General features: G+C 61.7%; 2 protein-coding genes across 2 annotated transcripts; both read left to right on the top strand.

Moving 5' to 3' along the window:
• Window positions 1-354: 354 nt before the first annotated feature.
• Window positions 355-10,100, top strand: SLC38A3 (solute carrier family 38 member 3). Its single transcript, XM_031611688.2, has 16 exons — window positions 355-537; window positions 4,831-5,008; window positions 5,811-5,892; window positions 5,973-6,088; window positions 6,193-6,266; window positions 6,344-6,436; window positions 6,517-6,598; window positions 7,237-7,319; window positions 7,387-7,445; window positions 7,521-7,688; window positions 7,762-7,841; window positions 7,907-8,007; window positions 8,100-8,224; window positions 8,430-8,574; window positions 8,656-8,759; window positions 8,970-10,100. Exons 2-16 carry the CDS (start codon window positions 4,899-4,901, stop codon window positions 9,072-9,074), a joined length of 1,527 nt encoding a protein of 508 aa, XP_031467548.2. The 5' UTR covers window positions 355-537; window positions 4,831-4,898; the 3' UTR covers window positions 9,075-10,100.
• Window positions 10,101-11,198: 1,098 nt separating this feature from the next.
• On the top strand, window positions 11,199-21,942 carry GNAI2 (G protein subunit alpha i2). The gene is made up of 9 exons (XM_031611660.2): window positions 11,199-11,381; window positions 16,417-16,459; window positions 16,834-16,975; window positions 17,267-17,427; window positions 19,115-19,243; window positions 19,697-19,826; window positions 20,024-20,177; window positions 20,837-21,037; window positions 21,143-21,942. The coding sequence occupies exons 1-8, from the start codon at window positions 11,264-11,266 to the stop codon at window positions 21,025-21,027; spliced, it is 1,068 nt and encodes a 355-aa protein (XP_031467520.1). The 5' UTR covers window positions 11,199-11,263; the 3' UTR covers window positions 21,028-21,037; window positions 21,143-21,942.
• Window positions 21,943-22,115: the final 173 nt, after the last annotated feature.

Genomic DNA, 22,115 nt, shown 5'->3' with positions numbered 1-22,115 from the left:
CCGTGCAATGCCTGGGACCCACACTAAGGGAAACAGCAGCCCCAGGCTCTGAGGGGATGCCCTCAGAGCAGAGATGTCCTCGTTAGGGGATCTTTTTGAGGGGATAAACCCCAATATTTTATCGGTAAAAGGCGCTCTCAGTACAAGCAGAGAAGCCTGGAGGGGTTCCGGGGGAGGGGGGGACCGCAATGTCTCTCCGCCCCTTTTTCCCCCCGTTCTGGAGGCAGCCGCTTTTGTGCCCCCCCCCCCCCCCCTCCCGTGCCCGCCCGTTCCCAGCCCTCGGGGTGGGGTGGCAGCGGTGGCCGTGCCCGGTGGCAGCGGGGCCGTGTGCTGCGTGCGCCTCCCCCTCGCCACCGGCCTCCCCGTAGGTCCGCGTTGACGCTGCGCGGAGATTGGAGCCGTGGCACGAGGGGCGGGCCTGGGCTCCCGTTTAATCCCCGCTCTGTCGGGATTAGGGCCGGAGGAGACTCGGTAATCTGCCGGAGGCTCGGCACGCAGCTGGGACCGGCAGCGAGGCAGCGCCGAGGGGACGGGCAGGTAGGTCCGACGGGACCCACATCCCCGCGCCGTCCCCGCTTTCCCCCAGTCCCGTGCTGGGAGGGAAGGCTGCAATGTGTTCCCCCCCGCCGTGCCCCCCCTGGTGTCCCCCCGCCGTGCCACCCCCGCGCCGCTCACCTCCTCCTCCCCTAACTCCAAAAGTTCCTCCGGAGCCCCGAGCCGGGAATGCTGCAGAAGAACGGATCCGCTCGCCGCCGCCCCCCGGCGTGCTGCCCCACGGCATGCTGCCCCACACCGCGCCCCACAGCTCAGTCGCTCGCAGGTGGCACAGCCGGAGCAGCGCAGGGGCTGTTTGCTTTGCTTTGCCTTCCTCTTCCCTCTCCAGCTGCTGAAACCCTCCCACAACGTATAAAAAAATCCTGCGAATGCTCATAAAGAGGCAGAGCTGCAGCCCTCGGGGGAGCCCCGCCGCCCCTCGCGGTTCTCGGCTCGCTTTGCTCGCAGCAACCCCTCGGACCCCCCCGCCCCTCACTGTTTTCCTTTTTTTTTTTTTTTCTTTTATTTTCCACTTTAATTTTTAATCAGCCATGCCAGCAATGTGTGTGTGTGTGTATGTGTGTGTAAGTGCTGGAAAGTGCGGCGGCCGCATCGGGTGTCAGGGGCTCCCACGCGGTGGGGCCGTGTGTACCGTGCGGGTATTTTTAGGGCAGAGCACAGCGCGGCCGTGACGTCCGCAGCGCTCCGTGTGTCTGCGGGACGGCAGGAGAGCTTCTGGGGAAACTGAGGCACCGCCGTCGGGCTCCCATCTGCGGGCACACGGGGCGGCTCCGGGGCTGCAGGACTGCTGTGCCCACGCGGAGGAGGAGACGGGAATTTTCCATTGGCAACCGGATGGTGCCCGAGCTCGGCGGTCGCATCTGTCGGCTCACGGGCTGTCGCTGCAGAAGCGGTGCCCTGCTGCCCGCCGTGCCCCCCCAGCGGCGGATGGGGATCGGTGTGGATGCTCGGGGTTGGCATCGGGGTGCCGCCGCCGCGGGGAGCCCGGCTCAGGTGCAAAGGTCCCGCAGCGCCCGGCTGTGCTGCAGCTGCATTCGCACTGGGGCCGCGGCCACGGCAAACAAACGGGCCCCGGCCGAGGCTGTTTTCCTTGGCGCGGGGGGACCGGGGGGAGGACTGGGATCCCACGGGCTCCTCGGACTGAGAAAACAGAGGCCCCTGCCCTCTGTTTTCTCACCACGGGGTCCCAGCCACCCCCGCATCCGCGGCACTGCAGGGTTGCTGACGCAGGGCTGGGGACAGCTGTGACCCTGGTGGATGGTGGTGTGTGTTTTTGGGTGCTGGGCGCTTGGTGAAGGTGTGCGTTAGGACACTGAGAGGTGTCATCCTTCCTAGGTGTGATGGAAAAGCTCAAATTGTGGTTTCAGGCAGTCTGCGTGTTTAATCCCTGTCCCTTCCAGGTGGCACCAGCTCTGCCACGTGCTTGGCACTTTGTTCTGTGCCCCACACTGTGCCTCAATTTCCCCATAGCCCTTTAGGGGAGGACACGCCAACTGTGCCACCCTCTGCTCATGGTGCCACCACTGTCCCCATCACGTCTTCAACCTCAGCTTGTCCACCACTGGAAAAGTGTCATGCTCATCCCAGTAACGAGGCGAGCACCGCTGCTTTGGAGAGAGTATGCGTGGCACAGGAGCTTGGCCAGGCTCAGAGAGGACCATGGCTGCCAGCATGACGGGGTTGCCCATGGCCATGGTGTTGGGACATTCAGAGGACATTCAGTCCGGGGATCCTCTCCCTGTCTCGCATGGCCATGGGGCCACAATGATGACAGTGGGGTCACGGCCAGGCCTGGGCTGCAGGAGGTGTGCCTTGGCTGACATGCTGCTGGCCACTAGCATGGTGTTCTGTCCCCTCCGCCCTTCGGCTGAGTGCCCATGCTGGGCTCTGTGTGCTGCTGGATGTCCCCTCTGTCCCCATTGCATCCCCAGCCCCAACACGTCCACCACTGGACTATGTGGGATGGCTACCTCGTGGTGCTCTCCTATCTCCTGAGGGTCTCCATATGGTGCCCATAGAGGGCCTCACCCCAGCAGGATGAGAGGTGCTCGCTGTGCTCGCTGTGCCCATCCCGATGCAGCCCACAGTGCTGGGTGAGGCCGTGCTGTGTTGGAAGGTGGGAGCGCAGCACGTAGCTAAGAGCAGGGCTGGGTGCTAAATTTAGGAAGCCAGGTCAGGAGAAAAACACAGGTCTGTATTGTGCTGGGCTGGGGGAGGGTGACCGGTGGTGGCGTGGGGCTGGCACAGGGACCCCAGGCTGTGCCAGCAGCCATGCCATCATTGTGCTGCTGTGCCTCAGAGGTGCTGCTGCCGTCACACTGAGCTGGGAACATGAGAGCACCGTGCTGACACCCGAGCAGCACTGGAACCCATGGGCACGGGGGGGTGTGCAGCTCCCATCCCGGTGCTGGGTTGCCAGCACTGTGGGGCAGCAGCTGCTGCTGCTTGGCGCTAAATCCGGATTACACCACTGCTGTGTCCCCCACCCTGGTGCAGTGGATTAGCGGGTTGGGGTCTGGGCACTGCAGAGCTTTGGGGCTCAGGGTGTCCCCGAGCTTTGGCTCTGGTGCATGGAGTGGCACTGAGACAGGGGCAGACGTGGCGTCACTGAGCTCGGTGTGGTGACAGGTGATGGCTGAGCCCACGGGACCTGATGGCAGAGCGGGAGGCATCCCTGTGGGCACCGCTTCCCTGCAGCCCTCTGTCCCCGGGCGGTGTTGGTGCCCACACGGTGCCCACCGCCCCGCTATGGGCAGCCCTGCGAGGCCCCAGGCTGAGGGCCGCTGCCACACCATTTATTTGCTGTTCTACAGAACCTTATCAGAAAGCAAACAGCGTCTGTGAGGGGCACGACCGACGCGTCACCGGTCCCTCGCCCCTTCCCCAGTGCCACCAGCGGAGACCAAAGGCCGGCAGGCGCAGAGGTGGCAGTGAGTGCCGCGGGGCCGTGCCAGCGCTGCCGGCGGGAGGAAGCCAGGGGCGACGCTCACAGCATGACAAATGGGGCCGGGTGTGCTGGGGGAGGCTGGCAGCACCCGGACGTAGCCATAACCAGGAGGAGGAGGAGGGGGCTGCAGTGGGAGGCACGGGCACCTCGCAGCTTGGCACTGGCACTGTGGATGGATACGGGGGGCCGGGCGAGGGACGTGCCGGCGGCGGTGGGAAGGCGCGGAGCTAACGGCAGCGCTGGGACGTGCTGGCAGCCCCGTCCGTGCCTGGATGCAGCCCAAGCTGAGGCCCAGTGGAGGGGATAAATCATCACCCAGCAGCCGCCTGCGGTTCCATCTCTTCCACCACGCGGCTCGGCCTTGCTGTCCTAGGGCCCTGCTGTGCCTCAGTTTCCCCACCTGGATAAGTGCCATACAGAGGGGTGGCTCGGTGCCACACTCCCACTTGTGGCTCAGCCCCCCAATGCTACTGGATGCTGCTGGGCTGTGTGTGGCCTGGAGTGACCCCAGGGCTCCTTGGTTCCCAGGTGGTGGGGACAGAGCAGTGATGTGACCCACAGGGTTAGGGGTGCTGCAGCCCTTCCCTGGTGTACCTGGGGGCCGCTGTCCCTGTGCCCCCCCACAACCTGGGGTCCCAGTACTGGGCACACACAGAGCCAGGCGGTACCCAGGACCGCTGCTCAACCCCAAGTGCTGGGCCAGGAGCTAAAGGATGGGTGCAGCCCCCAATCCTCATGGGGAACCCACAGCAGTGAGGTGATGGGGAAGCTGCATCCTCCTGGGGCTGGGGATCATCCTGCATCCCACCCTGAAGCTGGGTGACTGTCTGTCCCCATGGATGGGGGTCTGGCATGTGAACCCCTGGGTGGGGAGGACTCCCGTTACAGGCTGGCAGGGACGCAGAAGGTGGCAGGGGACAGCGGGGGGCAGTGGGGCCATGGCCCGACTGCCAGCCTGCCCCAGAAAGCAGCCCTGTACTGTTTCCCAGCGGGGCGGGGAGGGCTGGGCGCACACAGAGGCGGCTTTGTGCCACCTGCCAAGGCGTCCCCGCTCGGCAGCCCGGCCGCCATCCCCTGCCAAGGACTCGTCTCACAGCCTTGCACTTTCCTGCTCCATCGGTGCCAGCCCTGACGTGCCCCTGAGCCCCTGCCTCAGTGCCCGGCAGCACCAGGGCTTCACACGGGGGTCCCTGAGCTCCCTGCCCCATCCCACACACCGGTGCTGGAAGGGGAGGTGCTGCAGGAGGCTGAAAGCTCACAGGGGACGCACGGGGGTCCCATCCCCACTGCTCCCAGTGCCGCCCCACTGACGAGGATCCCTCTGCCAGGCCCTGCAGCTCCCACCTGGTGCCAGACCCCACGCCTCGCCACGCCACGAGGAGCCCCTGAGCCTGCCATGGAGGGCCCGGAGCTGCCCGTCCAGGCTGAGATGGTGGAGCTGGTGCCCAACGGGAAGCATGCGGCTGCACTTGGCACCACCACCATCCCCTCGCTGCCTGGTGACAGGTAGAGGCTTGGGGACAAGCGGCTTCTTCAGCTGGGGCTGGGCAGCTGGCTGGTGAGCCAGTCCCCTGCTTGGGACTGGGGGCTCTGGGATCAGCAGGTTTGGGATGCTTGGGGTGCTCAGGGTTCCTGGGATGCTTGGGACACATGGGACACTTGGGGTGCTTGGGTCACTTGGGATGCTCAGGGCACTTGGAGCACCTGGGGCACAGGTCCTTGTGGTGCTTCAGACACTTGGGATACTCAGGGTGCTTGGGGGAACTCAGCTTGCTTGGGGGCACTTGGGACACTCAGGATGCTTGAGTAGCTCAGAACACTCAGGGTTCTTGGAGCACTTGGGATGCTCAGGGTGCTTGAGGTTCTTTGGGCACTTGGGACACTTGGGCTCCTTGGAGCACTCAGGCTGCTTGGGGCACTTGGAGGTACTTGGGGTACTCAGGATGCTCAGGGTTCTTGGGACACTTGGGGTGATTGCAGTGCTTGGGGAGATACAAGGCACTTTGAACGCTTGGAAGTCCTGGGGTGCTCAGAGCACCTGGGGAGACTTGGGAATCTCTGGGGACTTGGGATGCTGAACTTGCTCATGGCACTTAGAATGCTCGGAGTGCTCAGAGACTTGGGGCACACATGGGGTTCTTGGGGTGCCAAAGGGACTCAGGGTATTGAAAAGCTTGGAGAATTGCTCTTGGGGCTGAGGGTGCTCGGGGTGCCCTGGGGAGCTGGATGCTGTGGGGTGCTGCTGGGAGGGCTTCATCCAGCCCAGCTCCACTCAGCCTAGCTGCCCTGCTCCTCCCTCTGTGCCCAGGTTTGATGAGAACCAGTGTGGTGCAGAGATGGAAGAGTTCCTGCCCCATGGCACTGAGAAGAAGCAGACGCACTTCACTGATGTGAGTGGCAGTGCAGGGCCCCCAGGGTGCCCCCTGGCAGCATCCCCCCCTTTTGTCACCTTCCCCTCTTTGTCACACAGTTTGAAGGCAAGACGTCGTTTGGGATGTCTGTCTTCAACCTGAGCAATGCCATCATGGGCAGCGGCATCCTGGGGCTGGCCTACGCCATGGCCAACACTGGCATCATCCTCTTCCTGTGAGTGCTGCCAAGACATGGGGCTCATGGTGACATGGGGACTGACGTCCCCCGGGTGCCGAGGTGCCCGAGGAGCGGCTGGTGACAGCGCTGTCCCCTCGCAGCTTCCTGCTGACGGCCGTGGCACTGCTATCCAGCTACTCCATCCACCTGCTGTTGAAATCCTCAGGCATCGTGGGTGAGTGCAATGCCCCCCTCCACCCTGACACCCCCGTCTCACCTCCCAGCCCTCACCCCTGTGTCCCCATCCCACAGGCATCCGTGCCTATGAGCAGTTGGGTTTCCGAGCCTTCGGCACACCAGGCAAGCTGGCTGCAGCCATCGCCATCACACTGCAGAACATCGGAGGTGAGCACGGGATGTGGGACGTGGAGGGGACATGGGGACATGTGGCAGCTCCCCACCACGCTGCCCTCCTCTGCCCGCAGCCATGTCCAGCTACCTGTACATTGTCAAGTCTGAGGTGCCGCTGGTCATCCAGACCTTCCTCAACCTGGAGGAGAAGACCACGTGAGTGTCACCCACCCCGTCCTCCTCCCACCGCATCCCTGCCCCACGCGCCCTGGATTCCGCTCCAGCTGTGCAGCCTCTGGCAGGGATTAATGGCATTAAAGCCACTGCTATTTTTGATCACTGTCAGTGCTGAATAAGCCCCCAGGCGGGATTAGTCCGGGATGAACTTCCAATCCCTGCCCCTCACCTCCTGCTGGGATCAGCCCACCTGTTCCTCCTCCTGCAGGGCACATTGCCCCAGAGGTGCTGGCATGGGGGTCCCAGGCATGCTGGCACCAAGGGACCTTAGGGGTGTAAACACAGAGATCTCTCTGGCTTCAGGAGATGCCCCTTCCCTGGGACATCTGCTCAGAGGTGCAGAGATGCTGGCCGTGGGGACCCATAGCAGAGGGGTCCAGTCCCAGGGGATGCTATCTCAATCGCCTGGAGATGCCATCTCACATGTCCCCAGGGATGCTGGTGCAGGGATGCTCCAATGGCCTCAAGGGATGCCTGCATCACTGGGCACACTGGCTAAGGGGACCAGGGGTGCCAGGCCAAGGATTTCAGGGGTGCCAGCCCTGCAGAGGACAGAGGAGTCCTCTGAAGCTCCCACTCTTCATTGGGTATGAGCATGCCCTTGCCTCTACTTCCAGGGATTGGTACCTGAATGGGAACTACCTGGTGATCCTGGTCTCCGTCACCGTCATCCTGCCTCTGGCCCTGATGAAGCAGCTGGGTAAGTGGGAACGTGGGTGGACATGGGACCAGAGGGGGCTGTGCCCATTGCTCTCCTCTCCCCCCAGGCTACCTGGGCTACGCCAGTGGCTTCTCACTCAGCTGCATGGTCTTCTTCCTCATCTCGGTGAGCACAGGGCGGGGATGTCGCTGTGGTGAGGGGGCACTCAGAGCCCCCTACTGACAGAGTGTCCCCCCCCAGGTCATCTACAAGAAGTTCCAAATCCCCTGCCCGCTGCCTGAGCAAGGGGGGAACATCACCATTGGCACTAATGTCACTCTGGGCAGCGAGCACTGGGATGGCCCTGCAGCCCCACTGCCCACTGAGGTGGGGGCCTGCACCCCCAGCTTCTTCACCCTCAATTCCCAGGTAGGTTTGATTCCACACTGAGGGCTCCCAGGCATGGGCAATGGGTTCCCAGCATTCATTGCACATTCTGCAGACAGCATACACCATCCCCATCATGGCCTTCGCCTTCGTGTGTCACCCTGAGGTGCTGCCCATCTACACGGAGCTGAAGGAGTGAGTGGGGGTGAAGCTTTGGGGCGGAGGGTGGGGTGGGCCGTGCTGACACCCATTTCCTGCAGCCCCTCCAAGAAGAAGATGCAGTGCATCTCCAACATCTCCATCACCGTCATGTACCTCATGTACTTCCTGGCTGCCCTTTTTGGCTACCTCACGTTCTACGGTGAGCTGTGGGGACAGGGGCATGGGGACACGGTGGGGACGCCCATGGGAAGGCGGTGGCACAGGTGCTGACCCATGTCCCTGGTGCTGCAGGGCGCGTGGAGTCAGAGTTGCTGCACACCTACAGCCGGGTGGACCCGTTTGACGTGCTGATCCTCTGTGTGCGGGTGGCTGTGCTGACAGCTGTGACACTCACTGTCCCCATCGTCCTCTTCCCGGTGAGTGTCCCCTTGGGGGCACACATGGGGCACCCTGTTGCCAGCTCTGCTCATCTCCAAGCAGTGAGAGGGGAAAGTGAGGCAGCAGTGGGACGGTGCCGTGGGGACAGGACAGGGATGGGAAGGTCTAACAGGCACCAATGGCCCTGCAGGGATGGGACAGCTGTGAGGATGGTGTGTGACGTGTCCCTGTCCCCGTCCCCAGGTGCGCCGTGCTATCCAGCAGATGCTGTTCCAAGGCAAGAACTTCAGCTGGATCCGCCACGTTGCCATCGCCGTGATCCTGCTGACCTTCATCAACCTCCTGGTCATTTTTGCCCCCTCCATCCTTGGCATCTTTGGGTTGATTGGTGAGTGGCAGTGCTGCCCCGTCCCTGTCACCCAGCTGTCCCCCAGGACTCATTCTACCCACTCATCCCTTCCTTCTTTAGGTGCCACCTCTGCCCCCTGCCTCATCTTCATCTTCCCGGCCATCTTCTACATCCGCATCATGCCCAAGGACAAGGAGCCCCTGCGTTCCACCCCCAAAATCCTGGTAAGCCCTAGGCCTCCACCCCAGCCTGTGGGGACTGAACTGCTGTCCCTGCAGGGTGAAATGGGGGGTGTGGGAATAAAAGCACAGGGGCAAAGGAGGGATGGGGTCTCCTGGGTTCTCAGTGGGGTGGAGGCACTCCAGCCCCTCCCTGCTCCCCACGGGGCAGTGGGGGCAGTGGGCAGCCCCCACCCTGTGCTCTGTCTCCCTCAGGCTGCCTGCTTCGCCCTCCTCGGGGTGCTCTTCATGATCATGAGCCTCAGCTTCATCATCACCGATTGGGCCACAGGAGGGGGCCGGAGTGGCGGCAGCCACTAGCCATCCTGGTTGCCCACCCTGATCCCCCCCCCATCCCCACCAGGACCCCCCGGGGCTCCCATCTTCGCCGCCTGCCCTTTGCCTGAGGGGGCACATGGGGGACCCCAGCCCGTGCCCACCCCTCCTGGCTCTACGCTCGTGTTTCCCCATCTGTGCAATGGGGAGACCAGCGCTTCCCTACCTCACCGGGGGCCAAAGGGGACGGGGCCAACCTGGCCCACGGGCACCTGTTTGTCCTCAGCCGGCCCCGAGTCCTGACGGCAGCGTCTGCGGGGCTGGTGGCCAGCACCTCAGCAGTGCCCGTGCCACCCCCGTGTCCTCCGCTGTCCCCACCCCCTGACTGCCAGCTCCTCGCTGCCCCATCCCGCTGGCACGTGGTGCCCGGAGGAAGGCTGGTCCCGGTGCCAGCGGGTGGGAACCTGGCGATCCAGGGGCCAGCTCGGGGAAGGTGACACGTGCCAGGGCTGGGTGCCGCCGGCACTGGAGTGGGTGCACCCCAGAGGTGCTGGTGTGGGGCACGGAGGTGCCTGGGGCGGCACCGCTTGGGCTGTGGGATGGAGGGGGTGTGGGATGCGCGCACTTCCCGACACCAGGGTGATGGGCACAACCCGGCCCCGCTGTCTTGCCACCACCCACCTGTCTGTCCGTCTGTCCGTCCATGCCATGGGCAGCTCCCAGCCATGCCAAGAGCCTGGCCACGGGGACGCGAGCAGGCGGTGAGAGGGGCCGGGAGCTCGCCAAGTAAATAAGAGACGTATTTTTATATGGGGGTGGTGGAGGCTAGGACGCTTTTTATAAATACTGTATATAAGAGTAGTTCTTTTTTAATGTGTTGCGCGGCTCCCGGGAGCTCTGCACCGTGTGCGGGATCGGGGAGGCTCTCGCCGTGTCACCCCGGTGTCCCCGCACCGAGCTGTCCCACGGCCCCCCCGCCGTGCTGTTAAGTTATATGTGGGGATGAGCGCCGTGCAGGAGAAGCGCGACCGAGCAGATCCATCAAAGTAACAATAAAGGATAAAAATGTGAGACGTGCCCGGTGTGGGGCGGGGCTGGGAGGGGATCGCGGGGACAACACGGACGCGGAGACGACGCCGGGCTCTGCGGGCACACGGCGGCGCTGCGTCCCCGCCGACGGCCGCCCGGTGTCGGCAGCGGGGAGGGGAGGGAGCGCGGAGCGGGCCGCTCTCGGGTGTCCCCGGAGCGCCGATCCGATGCGCTGCCCCCATGCCCCAATTAGGACCGGTGTCCTGAGCCCCTTCCCACGAGTAACCCGTGTCTCCTTCCCGAGGCAGCCCCGTGTCCGCGCTCCGCGAGTGTTCTGTGTCCCGTCCCACGGGGGTTCGAGAGCCGCAGCCGCGGGGCGGGGTGGCCTGCGGACGATGCTGGGGCTGGGAGTGGGGACAAACCGCCAGCGAGGATGGTAACAAAGCGGGTTTCATATTCGTGGCTCTAGGAAATGGGGTGTAATGGGGAGCTCAGCCTGGCGCCAGTGCTTCAAGCAGAATGGGGACAGCGGTGGTGGCTCGATGGGATGTGGCAAAAAGAGCTACGGTAGGGCTGGGACAGGAGAGCTTGGATCACACCGTGTCCCATTGCACAGCCGGCACGGACACCCCATGCCCTGGGCACGTCTGTTCTGGGGCACGTGGCACTATGCATGTTTGTCCTGAAGAAACCACTGCTCACTGCACATCTGTCCTGGTCACACCATGGCCTGTCACACTGTGGAAAGAACCTGGCCCTGTGCACATCTGTGCCGGAGCAAACCACGACCTCCTGTCCTAAGGCACATCACGGCCCGTGCACATCTGTCGTGGGGGGCACACCCGTGCTGGGCGCATTGGGGCCCCAGCTACACCTGCGCCGAGGAACAACCCGGTCTGCGCACGAGTGTCACTGCGCACACCGTGTCCCCGTGCACATCTGTCCCGGGGAACACCAATGGCGCAGCGCACATCTGCCCGCATCACACCACGCTCTCCGGCGCATCCACGTCACTCCCCGGCCCGTCCCCACTCCATCCCCTTCCCTTTCCTCTCGCCACGCCCCGTGCCCGAAGCCCAGCCCCCCAAAATAAGCCCCGCCCCTTCGCCCAAGCCCCGCCCCCCTTGCCGAGGCCCCGCCCCGCCCCGCCCGCGCCGCGCAGGGCAGGGCAGTGCCGGCAGAGCGCGGAGCGAGGCGCCGCCGCCATGGGCTGCACGGTCAGCGCCGAGGATAAGGCGGCCGCCGAGCGCTCCCGCATGATCGACCGCAACCTGCGGGAGGATGGCGAGAAGGCGGCGCGGGAGGTGAAGCTGCTGTTGTTGGGTGAGCGCGACCGCCGGCCCCCGGGCATCCGTCCCCCGCCGCGGTACCCCCCCGCCACATCCCGCACCCCCGCCACGCGCATCAACGCCCCTCGGGCATTCCCGGCGCGGTCCCCGCACCCGTGATTCCTCACCCTCGTTTGGGGCCGCCCTGAACTTCCAGCTCCCCATCGCAACCCCCCCACATCCCTGGGGGTCCCCTTCTCAAGTCCCCACCCATCCCCCGTGCCCAACCCGGGGTGCTACGGGGGGAAGCCACGCCCCCGGGCCCCCATAGCAAAGGCCCCGGGTAGGATGCAGAACCCCCGCGCATCCCTACATCCCTCCCCTCGTTGTTTCGGGTGCTGTTTGGAGCCGCCCCCCCGCCTCGGCCCGGAACATAGCGTTTATTTTCTCCCATCCCGCTGTTATCTCCGGGGATGGGGGTCCTCGCGCCGCCCCCCACCGCGGGGCGTTGGATGGGGCCGGGAGGAGCATCCCTCCCCCCCCCCCCTCCGCTGCCGTCGGGGGGAAACGCCGGCACAAAATGTCTTTTCTCGTCGCCTCCTTCGAGAGAGGAAGCCGAGAGCAGCAGGAAGTCGTGGTGCAATCAGGCAGCGGCCGATCCGCTCCAACACCGCCCGCCTCGACGAGCGCGGAATGAGCGGAGAAGGCGGAGCGCGGCGGTGCTTCCCCTCGGCGGGGTGCGGCGGTGGTGCCGGGCCGTGGGGGTCGGGCCGGCAATGCGAGAGGAACGGGAGCACCGGCAGCACGGGAGGGGGAGCGGCGGCGGAGCGGAACCCCGCGGCGCTGCGGGGCGGCCACGTGGGGCCGAGACCCCCGCTGCTGGGGCTGCTATGGGCTCGGCCCCGCGCTGAGGGATGCGCCCGGTGCGTGGCTGCAGTGACGCCGGAGGGTTCCCCGGCTGGGGATGGGGCACGGTGATGCCGGGCTGATCCGTGCCGTGCAGCGGGCCGGGAGCGGTGTGGTTGTGCTCCTTGATGCAGGGTGAGGCTCCGGTCACTGATCTCGGTGGGTTTCTAAAGCCAAAAATAGAGCGAAACAGCTCCATTTTTTAGTATTTTTGATTCCTTCCCCCACCTTAGCAGCTGTTCAAGTGTAAACAGTGCTGAAGGCCCTGAGCTCTCGGTGCCGTTTTCTGAACCAAAATGTGTCCGGAAGGCACTTGAAAGCCCACGGGGAGCAGCTGGGATGGCTTCCAGTGGGTCCCCATAAGGTGCTTGGAGCCCCTCAGCCTCCTCCTGGCAGCCCCCCCAGCTGCATCCACATCCCCAGAGCACAGCACAGGCCCCAGCTGCTGCCCAGCTCCAGGCAGAAGTGAAACCGCAGTCCTGCAGAATCCTCACTGCTGCCAAAAGTGCTGTTGGTATTTGGGGGACGAGAGCTGCACGCCCATCCTGCTGTTCTGCACCCTCCTCTCTGAGTTTCTCACTTTCTGGCTGTTGCGTCGGTTTGGCAGAGCAGACCCAGGGGCTGTTGGTGGGCACAGCACCTGCAGGCAGCATTAGAGAGGGAGGAGACCCTCCCCAAAGCTGAATGCATGTGGGGTGCGCTCCTCGGTGCTACGCAGCTGCCACATGGGCTTCGTGGGCACAGTGCTAGCAGCCCTTAACCACACTCTGCCTGCTTGGCATTAAAGAAGAAGATTCCTTGGCTTCAGCATTAGGGTTCTCTACCTCTGCCTTAGGAAGCATTTTTGATGCCCCAGATGCAGATGTTGCCCTCAAACAAAGCTGGTTGCTTGGCACATCACTGGGTTTGCAGCACTGGGAGAGCCATCAGGGGCACTTTGTGGCACACTGTGCCAGGGCTCTCGGTGCTGAGGGTGCAGTTTCAGCCTTGGTGTTCGGATGGTTCTCTCCCAGGGTGGGGACACCAGGCTCTGTGGCTCAGTCTGTGCACGCAGCAGCAGAGGAAGGGAGGCACCGGCTGCTGCTTTCAGCTCTCCAGCATTGCGTTGCCTCACGCACCCACAGGTTTTCCTTCCTCCCTGTTCCCCACCCCATGCTCTGCTGCAGCCCTTTGGTGAGACCGGGCTTGTAGGGAGGTGCAGGGCTTTAACCGGGGCAATGGTTTTAAGGGAAACATGATGGGGCCCGTGAGCCGCACTGGGAGAGATGTGGTGTCCCCAGGATTTCAGGGCCAGAAAGCGAGCAGAACGCTCCCTTCTTTCCTGGAAAAAAGCACAGGAATAGCTTTGTCCAGCTCGGATCGCAGCGGGGGTGTGGAGAGGGCCGTGCCCAGCCCAAAGTGCGCCCAGCCCAAACCCTCCAACTGTCAGCCCCACACACCCTCCCCACAACGGGTTGTTTTGGTGTGTCTCAGTGCTTTTGCCCAGGAAGCCCCAGGCTGTGCTGTGCTTCCTTGGTGGGCAGTGGGTGATGCATGGATGTGGCTCTGCGCCCTCACCGAGCTGCACACCCCCAATCATCCCCCCCCTCAAGTCCAGGCAGTGGCACTGTGCTCACACCACGATGTGCCAGGGGGGGCTGTTCCTATGTGCCCATCCCCACATGGGGTCTGCGCCCACCCTGCAGCCTGGGCAGCCCCGGGTGCTGCTGGAGGGCAGCCAGCTCTGTGTCGAGGCAGACGGCCGCTTGGAAAAACACGCGGCGTTGCTGTGGGTTTTTTTTTTTCTTACATGCAATTATTTTTAAAGCAATTTTCCAGCTATTTTAGATAGGAAGGAAAATGTGGAGGGGAATCTTTTTTTTTTTTCTTTCTCCTCCCCCCCCCTTTTTATTCTGGAGTCTTTTTCACCCAGCTATTGGTGCAGTGCTTTGGAAACTCCATTTGGTGGCTGGGACATGGCTGGTGCCTTGGTTCTGTTCCTGCCAACCCCATCCCTACTTGCTACCTCTCAGCATGGAGGCACGTTTCCAGCCTCTGTCCCCTTGTGGATGATGGTGATTGTTTCCTATTTTTGTAGTATGGTCTGGGAAGAAGCGTGGTTGCATCCCTGGGGCCCTGGGTGCCGCACTGGGACCCGGCCCTGTGGGACAGATGGGAATGATGCTTTGGGGTGCAGGGCCACAGCCACAGCCCCAGCCCTAGAGCTGTGTGTTCCTGCCCAGCAGTGGGGAAGCTGTCCTGCTCCGGAAGCTCATGCTGCCTGGCACTCAGCCTATGGATTGTGTCGGGGCTGAATGGCCGGTAGCTGGTGTGTTCCGGGGATTGGGAGCTTCCCCCCAGCCCAATAATGGTTGTCCCTGTCCCCTCTGTATGACTTGCTGGCTTCCCTGAACACCACGTTCTGTCCCCCATTACTCGCATCCCCGTGCCACCCATGACCATGGTGGCCTGTTGGGCTTGCCATGAGGCAAAGGAGCAGATTTGGAAGGGAGATGGCAGGCTGCTGGTGGCTGCATTCCCAGCTGCTGCACATGCCCATAGGGCTGTGACCGTGCCACGTCGCTGCCTGGCTGTGTTGGGCTGGGATCTGCTGCTCTGGGTGCTGCTGGGTGGCACCGCTTCGGCTGGGGTTATTAGAGTTAGTGAGGTACTGGAGCACTCCTGCTAAACAGGGATTACGAAAGGAAAAAATGCCTTCCCTGCAGCTACTGTGACTCAACGCAGGGTTTGGAGGCCGCGGCTCCGCATGTGTGCGCCCACGCTCCTCCCAGCAGGCTCCGGCAGCGGGCTTGGGGTCACGCCTGCACCCCATTAACAGTGCCATAGGGCTGGGAGAGCGGTGGGGAGCCATGGGGACGGCTCTGTGGGCTGGGATGATGTGCTGGGCAGGGATATGCTTTGGAGATGCTCAGGGTCAATGTGCCGCCTGGTGCCCTGCTGTCACAGCTTCCCAGGTGGAGGTGGCACGGGGCTGGCACTGCAATGGCTGTCGGTGCCCTTCGTGCAGTTCTGGGTCTGTGGGGCCAAGCGCTGTCCCTGCTGTGAGCAGCAATTTTCCGCATGGCGTGGCTGGCTGCAGGGCTCCTTTTCCAAAGGAGCCAGGGGAAGCTCTGGGTGGAAAGAAAGCAAGAAACCCGATCCACCTCACCGAGCTGAGCGCAGTTTTATTTCCGTCGGGTCAAGCCTGCGAGGTTCCAGCCAAATCATATATTTTGGGCCAAATGAGAAACACGTGTCATCCGCTGAGTCCCATAACCAGAGAAAGATGCTGCGGGTGCATGCTGGGTCCTGCCTGTGGCATGCAGCTCCTCACAGCACAGGCTAGGGACAGGGGGACACTGCCTGGAGGATATGGGGCTGTGACCCTTGCTGCTTCCATGGGGTACCTGGTGTCACCACACAGATGGTGATGTCCCTGCGGCTGTGCCTTGGCCGCAAGCTCAGGCTGTGCTCTTGCAGGTTAATTTTAGCATAATCTCTATTTTTTTTCAAGCTCCTATTCCCCCTCTGTGGCTGGAGTGCAGCACCCCTGCCATGAGCTGCCTGGGGGCCCCTATAAGGGTGGCTCTGCTTTAGGGACGTGCACACCTTGGGCACATGAGGACCGTCTGACACCACTGTGGTGCTGTGTGAGTGGGGGGGCATGGGGCTGGCATGGAGTGTGGCCAAAGAGAGAGAACACAGGGATGGATGGAAGAGAATGCACAAAGTGCTGTGCTTTGGGATGTGGCGTCCCCAGACAGCGCTGCTTGGAGCTCCTTGTGTTGAGGATTTGCTCCAGGCTGTTGTCCCTGCGCAGAGAAGGGACAAGGGATGGGCCGTGTCCCTCTGAGCTTCCCCTTTCAGCTTCCCCTTTCTGCAGCCGGGTGACCTCACTCCTTCCTCCCTCCCAGCATGGGGAGGGAGGGAGGGAGCGACAGACGCACACAGCCTGCCAGAGTGGTGCATCCCCAATGCTTGGGGTGACAGCAGCACTGCCACCGAGGCTGACACATTGCTGAAGCTCTCTGGGTTTTTCCCAGCCATGTAGAAACCCCTGGGTGCTGTGGCACTGCCCTGCTCTGGGCTCTGTTGCTGCTTTAGAAACCCATTGGGTTTTTTCCTTTTTTGGCCCATCCCATGGGGGTCTCTGTGGTGGCAATCCTAGGCAGTAGCTAATGGCTTGTGCCTTACTTCTTCCACAGGTGCTGGGGAGTCTGGGAAGAGCACCATTGTCAAACAGATGAAGTGAGTATCACAGGATCTGCCCTGTCCCTGCAGCGGTGCTGGGGACACCTGGGCACAATGGGGTTGGGCTCCTGGGATGCACAGGACGGTGCGGTGGTGGCTGAAAGTGCCTTGAAAAAAGGGCTGGGATGCTGCCAGTGGGATTTCTGTTATCCCATGTGTCCCCATGTCCCTGCTGCCCAGCTCCCAGAGGCTGGGTGCTCTCCAGGGCGTGAATATTTCATCAGCTGGCAGTGCAAGGGGAGGTGAGCTCAGGTGCCTGTGGTTACACTGGCAGCAGAGAGACACGGTGAAAGCAAACACCTGGTGAGGAGGTGGCAGCATGGCTGGTGGCACTGTGAGCAGGGCATGCTGACCTTGTCCCCTGTCCCCAGGATCATCCACGAAGATGGCTACTCGGAGGAGGAGTGCCGGCAATACAAAGCCGTGGTCTACAGCAACACCATCCAGTCCATCATGGCCATCATCAAGGCTATGGGGAACCTGCAGATCGACTTTGGGGACTCCTCCAGAGCGGTGCGTGTCTCTGTGTGCCTGCTGTGCCCACATCCCTTCTGGGAGCAGAGCCTTCCAAAGCTTAGGTGGCCTTGCCCAATCCCTTCTGCTGTCCCACACTCTGGGACCTCTTAAGGCAGGGAAAACCTGAAGGATGAGTGGTGAGAGCGGGGAGGAAAGTTGTGAGTTTCCTGGGCTAGGAAAGGTGATTTTTACCATTCCTGTGTTTGTTTGTTTTTTTGTCTATGGGCATCTGTGATGGGTTGGGGGAATTGCTGGGGCTCATGGAACTGATGCCTGGTTCTGCTGCAGGATGATGCCCGCCAGCTCTTTGCGCTCGCCTGCACTGCGGAGGAGCAGGGCATCATGCCTGAAGACCTCGCCAACGTCATCCGGAGGCTGTGGGCTGACCACGGGGTCCAGGCCTGCTTCAATCGCTCCCGTGAATACCAGCTGAATGACTCTGCTGCCTAGTGAGTACATTCCTCCTCCTCCTTCTTTTCCTCCTCAGTCTGTTACTATGCCATCCTGTGATGTTAGGGTCGGGGCAGTGCTCCCACAGGTGTGCAGCATCCAAGCTGGGACCCTCCCTGAAGGCATGAGCCCCTCCATGCTGGGCATGGGTCTTCTTCGTATGGATGCTGTTTTCCTCTTGCAAAAAGATAATTGGCACTGGATTTCTTTCTGTGTAGTTTTTTCCTTTTATTTATTTATTTTTTTCCCCCCTGATTGGTACAATGAGCAGGATTGATGGGGATTGCAGGCAGCTCTCGACCCCAGCCCCATGAATGCTCGTCTGTATGGGGAGTGTGTATCATAGAATGGCTTAGGTTGGAGGGTCCTTAAAGATCATCCAGCCCCACTCCTGCCATAGGCTGGCTGCTCCCCAGCTCGGGCTGCCCAGGACCCCTCCATGGCCTGGGGCACCTGCAGGGATGGCAGCCACAGCTCTGGGCAGCAGTGCCAGCACCTCACCGCCCTCTGAGCAAAGAATTTCCCTCTAACATCTCACCTAGATCTCACTTCTTTGAGCATAATGCCATTCCTCCTTGTCCTATCCACGCAGGGAAATATGCCCAATGAAAAATGGGGATGCTTGTTCTGAGCGTAGCACTTGAGACCTCTTGCTTTGTTGTTTTATCGTTTTCAAATGAGTTTATATGGCAGAAATCGGCATTCTGCTGGCGTAAGAGCTGGCAAGCTAGTGCTTGGAGAAGTAAATTGGCTGCATCTGGTTCGGTTTATCCCCAACAAGATTTAATAAATAAGTTAATCTGCCTAAAGCATGATTGCTTTTCTGCACTGGGAAAACGATGCCTGAAAGCCGCTGCTGGAGGAGCTCAGCTGCGGGCTTTTGGAGCCTGGTGTCCATTGTGGTCCCACGTGGGGCTGTGGTGCCCTGTGGGAAGGGCATCCCTATGGCTGTCTGTCCCAGCAGAATGAAGGACAAGCGTTGCTCGGTGCCTGCATCCAGCGGTCGGGGCGATGCCCTGCGCTGTGCCGGGTTATGGATGGGAGCTGTGTGCCTTCCCCTGGCTGACACCGAGGCCGAGGTCCGAGCCCCCAGCCCGGCCCTGCCTCCCCGCCGCTCGCTTCCTGTTTTTGTGGCAGCCGTGAGCCGGCTGATTTCCGGCTGTTTTTAAGCTCTCTGTGGAGGTGTGGTCCGGCCGTGTCACCGCCGTGCTGCCCCACGCCCTCCCTGGGGTCCCCACATCCACGCTTGGCGTCTCCCATAGCCGTGTCCCTGCATTCCGTTGGCGCGGCTCTCTCCGGATTACAGCCCCGTGCAGCGGGCGGCCTGCTTATCGTAACCCAATTAACTCAAGTCGCAGCGATTACAGCTGCTGGGGGCACAGGGCTGTCCGTGGCGGGGCCGAACCCTGCACCGCTTCCTGCAGGACCGGCCCTTTGTGTGAGTGTGACTGCAGCGGCAAAGTGCCAGCAGCGGTTTCCGCTGGGCCGCGGCCCGTTGTCGTGGTGATGAATGCTTTCCTCCTTCCGTTTCCCTGGGCTGGGAGCGTCATGGCGGTGCGGGCACGCTCCCCTGGGCCACGTCACCTGCAGGCCCTGTGTCCCCGGTGGTGGGGTCTCGTGGAGATGCCTGGCTTGGCTTTGCCCCCCCCCACTGCCCACCTGATGCCATCCTGCCCTCCCTTCCAGCTACCTGAACGACCTGGAGAGGATAGCGCGGGCCGACTACATCCCCACCCAGCAGGACGTGCTGCGCACCCGGGTGAAGACCACCGGCATCGTGGAGACTCACTTCACCTTCAAGGACCTGCACTTCAAGTAGGTCTTGCTGCAAACCCTCGGCGCGCCAGCCTGGCGCTGAGCTGCTGCTGGTGATGGAGGTCAGGGTTGGCCAAGCGAGGCTGCGCAGCACCTCTCTGTGCTCACCCAGGGCTTTGGAGGGTGCGGCGGGGATGGGCAGGGTGGCCCTGGGGGGACAAAGCAGTGGCAGAGCCTCCCAGCAGGTGAGCGAAGGGACAGGAGGCAGAAAAATCCATCCCTGAGGATGTGGTGCTCTGCGGAGCCTGGGCATCCTCTGGTGCCCACAGAGGGAGAGACACATGGCTCACATTATCCTCCATAATCCCATCTGTGCATCCCCAGCCCAGCACTGGTGGTACATAATGGCAGCGCTTCAGTGGGAGGCATCACCCAGCTCTGCTGGGGGAACCAGGCAGGGCTGGGGGTGCAGGAGTTGGGGTGCTGTTCACCCAGACTGCCGTTGCCCTGCAGGATGTTCGATGTGGGCGGCCAGCGCTCAGAGCGGAAGAAGTGGATCCACTGCTTCGAGGGGGTGACAGCCATCATTTTCTGCGTGGCCCTGAGTGCCTACGACCTGGTGCTGGCAGAAGACGAGGAGATGGTGAGTGAGGGGATGGAAGTTCAGGTTTTGGGTGCTCCGGGAGATCCCTACCCCATGCTGCTGGCAGTGACCCACTACCCCATTGTGGTGGTGGCTGCTGGCTTGGTGCAGCAGTGTGGGGAGCCCGGTGCCCAGATCCAGGGCCAGTGGCTCATGGGGTGGCAGCACTGCCTGATGCGGTGCCCTTCCTCTGAAAGAACCGGATGCACGAGAGCATGAAGCTATTTGACAGCATCTGCAACAACAAGTGGTTCACGGATACATCCATCATCCTCTTCCTCAACAAGAAGGACCTCTTTGAGGAGAAGATCGTGCACAGCCCCCTGACCATCTGCTTCCCAGAGTACCAAGGTGCGCATGTGCTGCCCCTATCTGGGCTTCATCTGCTGCATCCCCTTGCCTTGGGGTTCCAGGGGAGAATGGCAATGGGAACAGTGGCTCTGTTGGCTCTGAGTGTGGGGTCCCTGCTTCAGCAGCCTCTGGGACTCCTTGCAAGAATCTTTAGGGCTGGTCGGGTGGCCCTGAGGTGTGGGTCCTGCTGTGGTCATTGCACCTTGAACATAGTGCAGCTTGGGGCAGAGGGTTGCCCATGGCACTGTGGAATTGGGTGGCACTTGGGGTGCTGTGGGGACAGGGGAGGGGTTTGGAAAGGAGTGGAGGAGCTGGGCTGGGAGTAGCCCTGGTATGAGGCTTATTGGGTGCCCAGGCTGCACCTGGACATGCTCTTAAGGTAATGTGTGGATAAAGCAGAGGTGATGAGAAGAATAAGAGGCTTAGGAAGCCATGGAGGCTGAGATGGGGGTGGGCAGTGAGGGAGCCCTGGAGCTGCACTGTGCACCCTGTGAGCACGGTGGTTACTCTGCCCTGCCATAGTGCTCAGGCTGGTAGCATTTTGATGAGCTATATCCCAGCATGACCTCTTGGCTAGATTAGTGAGGCAGCTTTGATGTAGCTTTGTGGGAGGCTGTGGGGCCTGGGGGGCCGTGGCAACATCATCTCTCCCTCCCCAGGTGCCAACAAGTACGATGAGGCTGCCAGCTACATCCAGAGCAAGTTTGAGGACCTGAACAAGCGGAAGGACACCAAGGAGATCTACACACACTTCACCTGTGCCACCGACACCAAGAACGTGCAGTTTGTCTTTGATGCCGTCACTGACGTCATCATCAAAAACAACCTGAAGGACTGCGGGCTCTTCTGAGGGCGGCAAGGTGGGCACGGGGCCCCTCCAAGATCCGCGAGTGCCATCCCCATCCTGCTGCCCACCACCTCCCCTGACCCCATATCCATCCTGCTCATGGCTTGCTCTCTCCTAGGACGCACCGATGAAGGGAGGACCGTGCCCAGTGATTCTGCTTCTCCTCTGGTTTCATCCCCCAACCCTCTAAAGAGACATTTTGGTGACGGCCGTGGTGGCAGCGATGGGGACGCACTGCCTGTGATGCCTGACCCAGGGCTGTCCTCACTTGCCTCCAGTGTCCCCCCACACCCCTCTGCCTTCCAGGCCAGGGACAGGAGGATTTCTCTCTTGGTTTGTAACCGGTCGCCATCTCTCCAGTCTGTCCTTTTTATTCGGTTCCGCACCGTTTACATCCAAAACGTGTTGGCAGGGGGCGCGGAGCTCCCGACATCGCAGGGGCCGGCGATGGGACCCCCCCAGGAAACACAACCGAAAACATTCCTTTTAATAACCAGAAAAAAAAAAAAAAAAAAAAAAGCCACACACACACACACACATCCATCCACCCACACACACACACACACACACCAAGCTTGGTTTACGTTGCTTTTTAAAGAAACCTTTTTAAGAAACTATTTAAAAGCGTCAAGTGCTAAGTGGTCGCGTCGTCTTCGTGCAGGTAATGCCGAAACCGTGTGCCTTGCAGGGGGGTCCCCTTTGTCTGGCACCGGGCTGGGGGGAGAGGGCTGGTGCCCCCCTGCCCCTCTCTAATAGGGCCTAGCAGGTAGGGCTAGCTGTGCCGGGGGGCAGACCCTGCTGTATGGAGCTGCCCTCCCTCCCCCCTCTCTCTCTCAGCTCCTGCTTTTCCCATGGGATGTTTTTCCGAATTGTTCACGTGATTTGAGATAATAAAATGTAGAAAGGAAAAAAAAAAAAGAAAAGAATGACCCCTCCACACCTTCTGCATCAATGTGGGGGGTGATGTGGCTGCTTTTTTCCTTCTCTGTGGGTGTCTGGGGGGAGGGAGGGGGTAGGGAAAGTAGGAGAGGCTTGGCAGCAATCTGAGGCCCCCTTTGCATATGGAGTGGGACATGTGGGCTCAGAGCTCC

The sequence above is a fragment of the Phasianus colchicus genome, chromosome 11, assembly GCF_987193195.1.
Source record: "Phasianus colchicus chromosome 11, bPhaCol1.hap1.1, whole genome shotgun sequence".
Lineage (NCBI taxonomy): Eukaryota > Metazoa > Chordata > Aves > Galliformes > Phasianidae > Phasianus > Phasianus colchicus.
This window is presented reverse-complemented; position numbering and strand designations above follow the sequence as displayed.

Coding starts and splice junctions, on each gene's coding strand:
- SLC38A3 (XM_031611688.2), top strand. CDS start 4,899: ATGGAGGGCCCGGAGCTGCCCGTCCAGGCTGAGATGGTGGAGCTGGTG. Junction 5,893..5,972: donor AGCAGACGCACTTCACTGAT/GTGAGTGGCAGT, acceptor TTTGTCACACAG/TTTGAAGGCAAGACGTCGTT. Junction 6,437..6,516: donor CACACTGCAGAACATCGGAG/GTGAGCACGGGA, acceptor CTCTGCCCGCAG/CCATGTCCAGCTACCTGTAC.
- GNAI2 (XM_031611660.2), top strand. CDS start 11,264: ATGGGCTGCACGGTCAGCGCCGAGGATAAGGCGGCCGCCGAGCGCTCC. Junction 16,976..17,266: donor TTGGGGACTCCTCCAGAGCG/GTGCGTGTCTCT, acceptor GTTCTGCTGCAG/GATGATGCCCGCCAGCTCTT. Junction 19,244..19,696: donor TTCAAGGACCTGCACTTCAA/GTAGGTCTTGCT, acceptor GTTGCCCTGCAG/GATGTTCGATGTGGGCGGCC.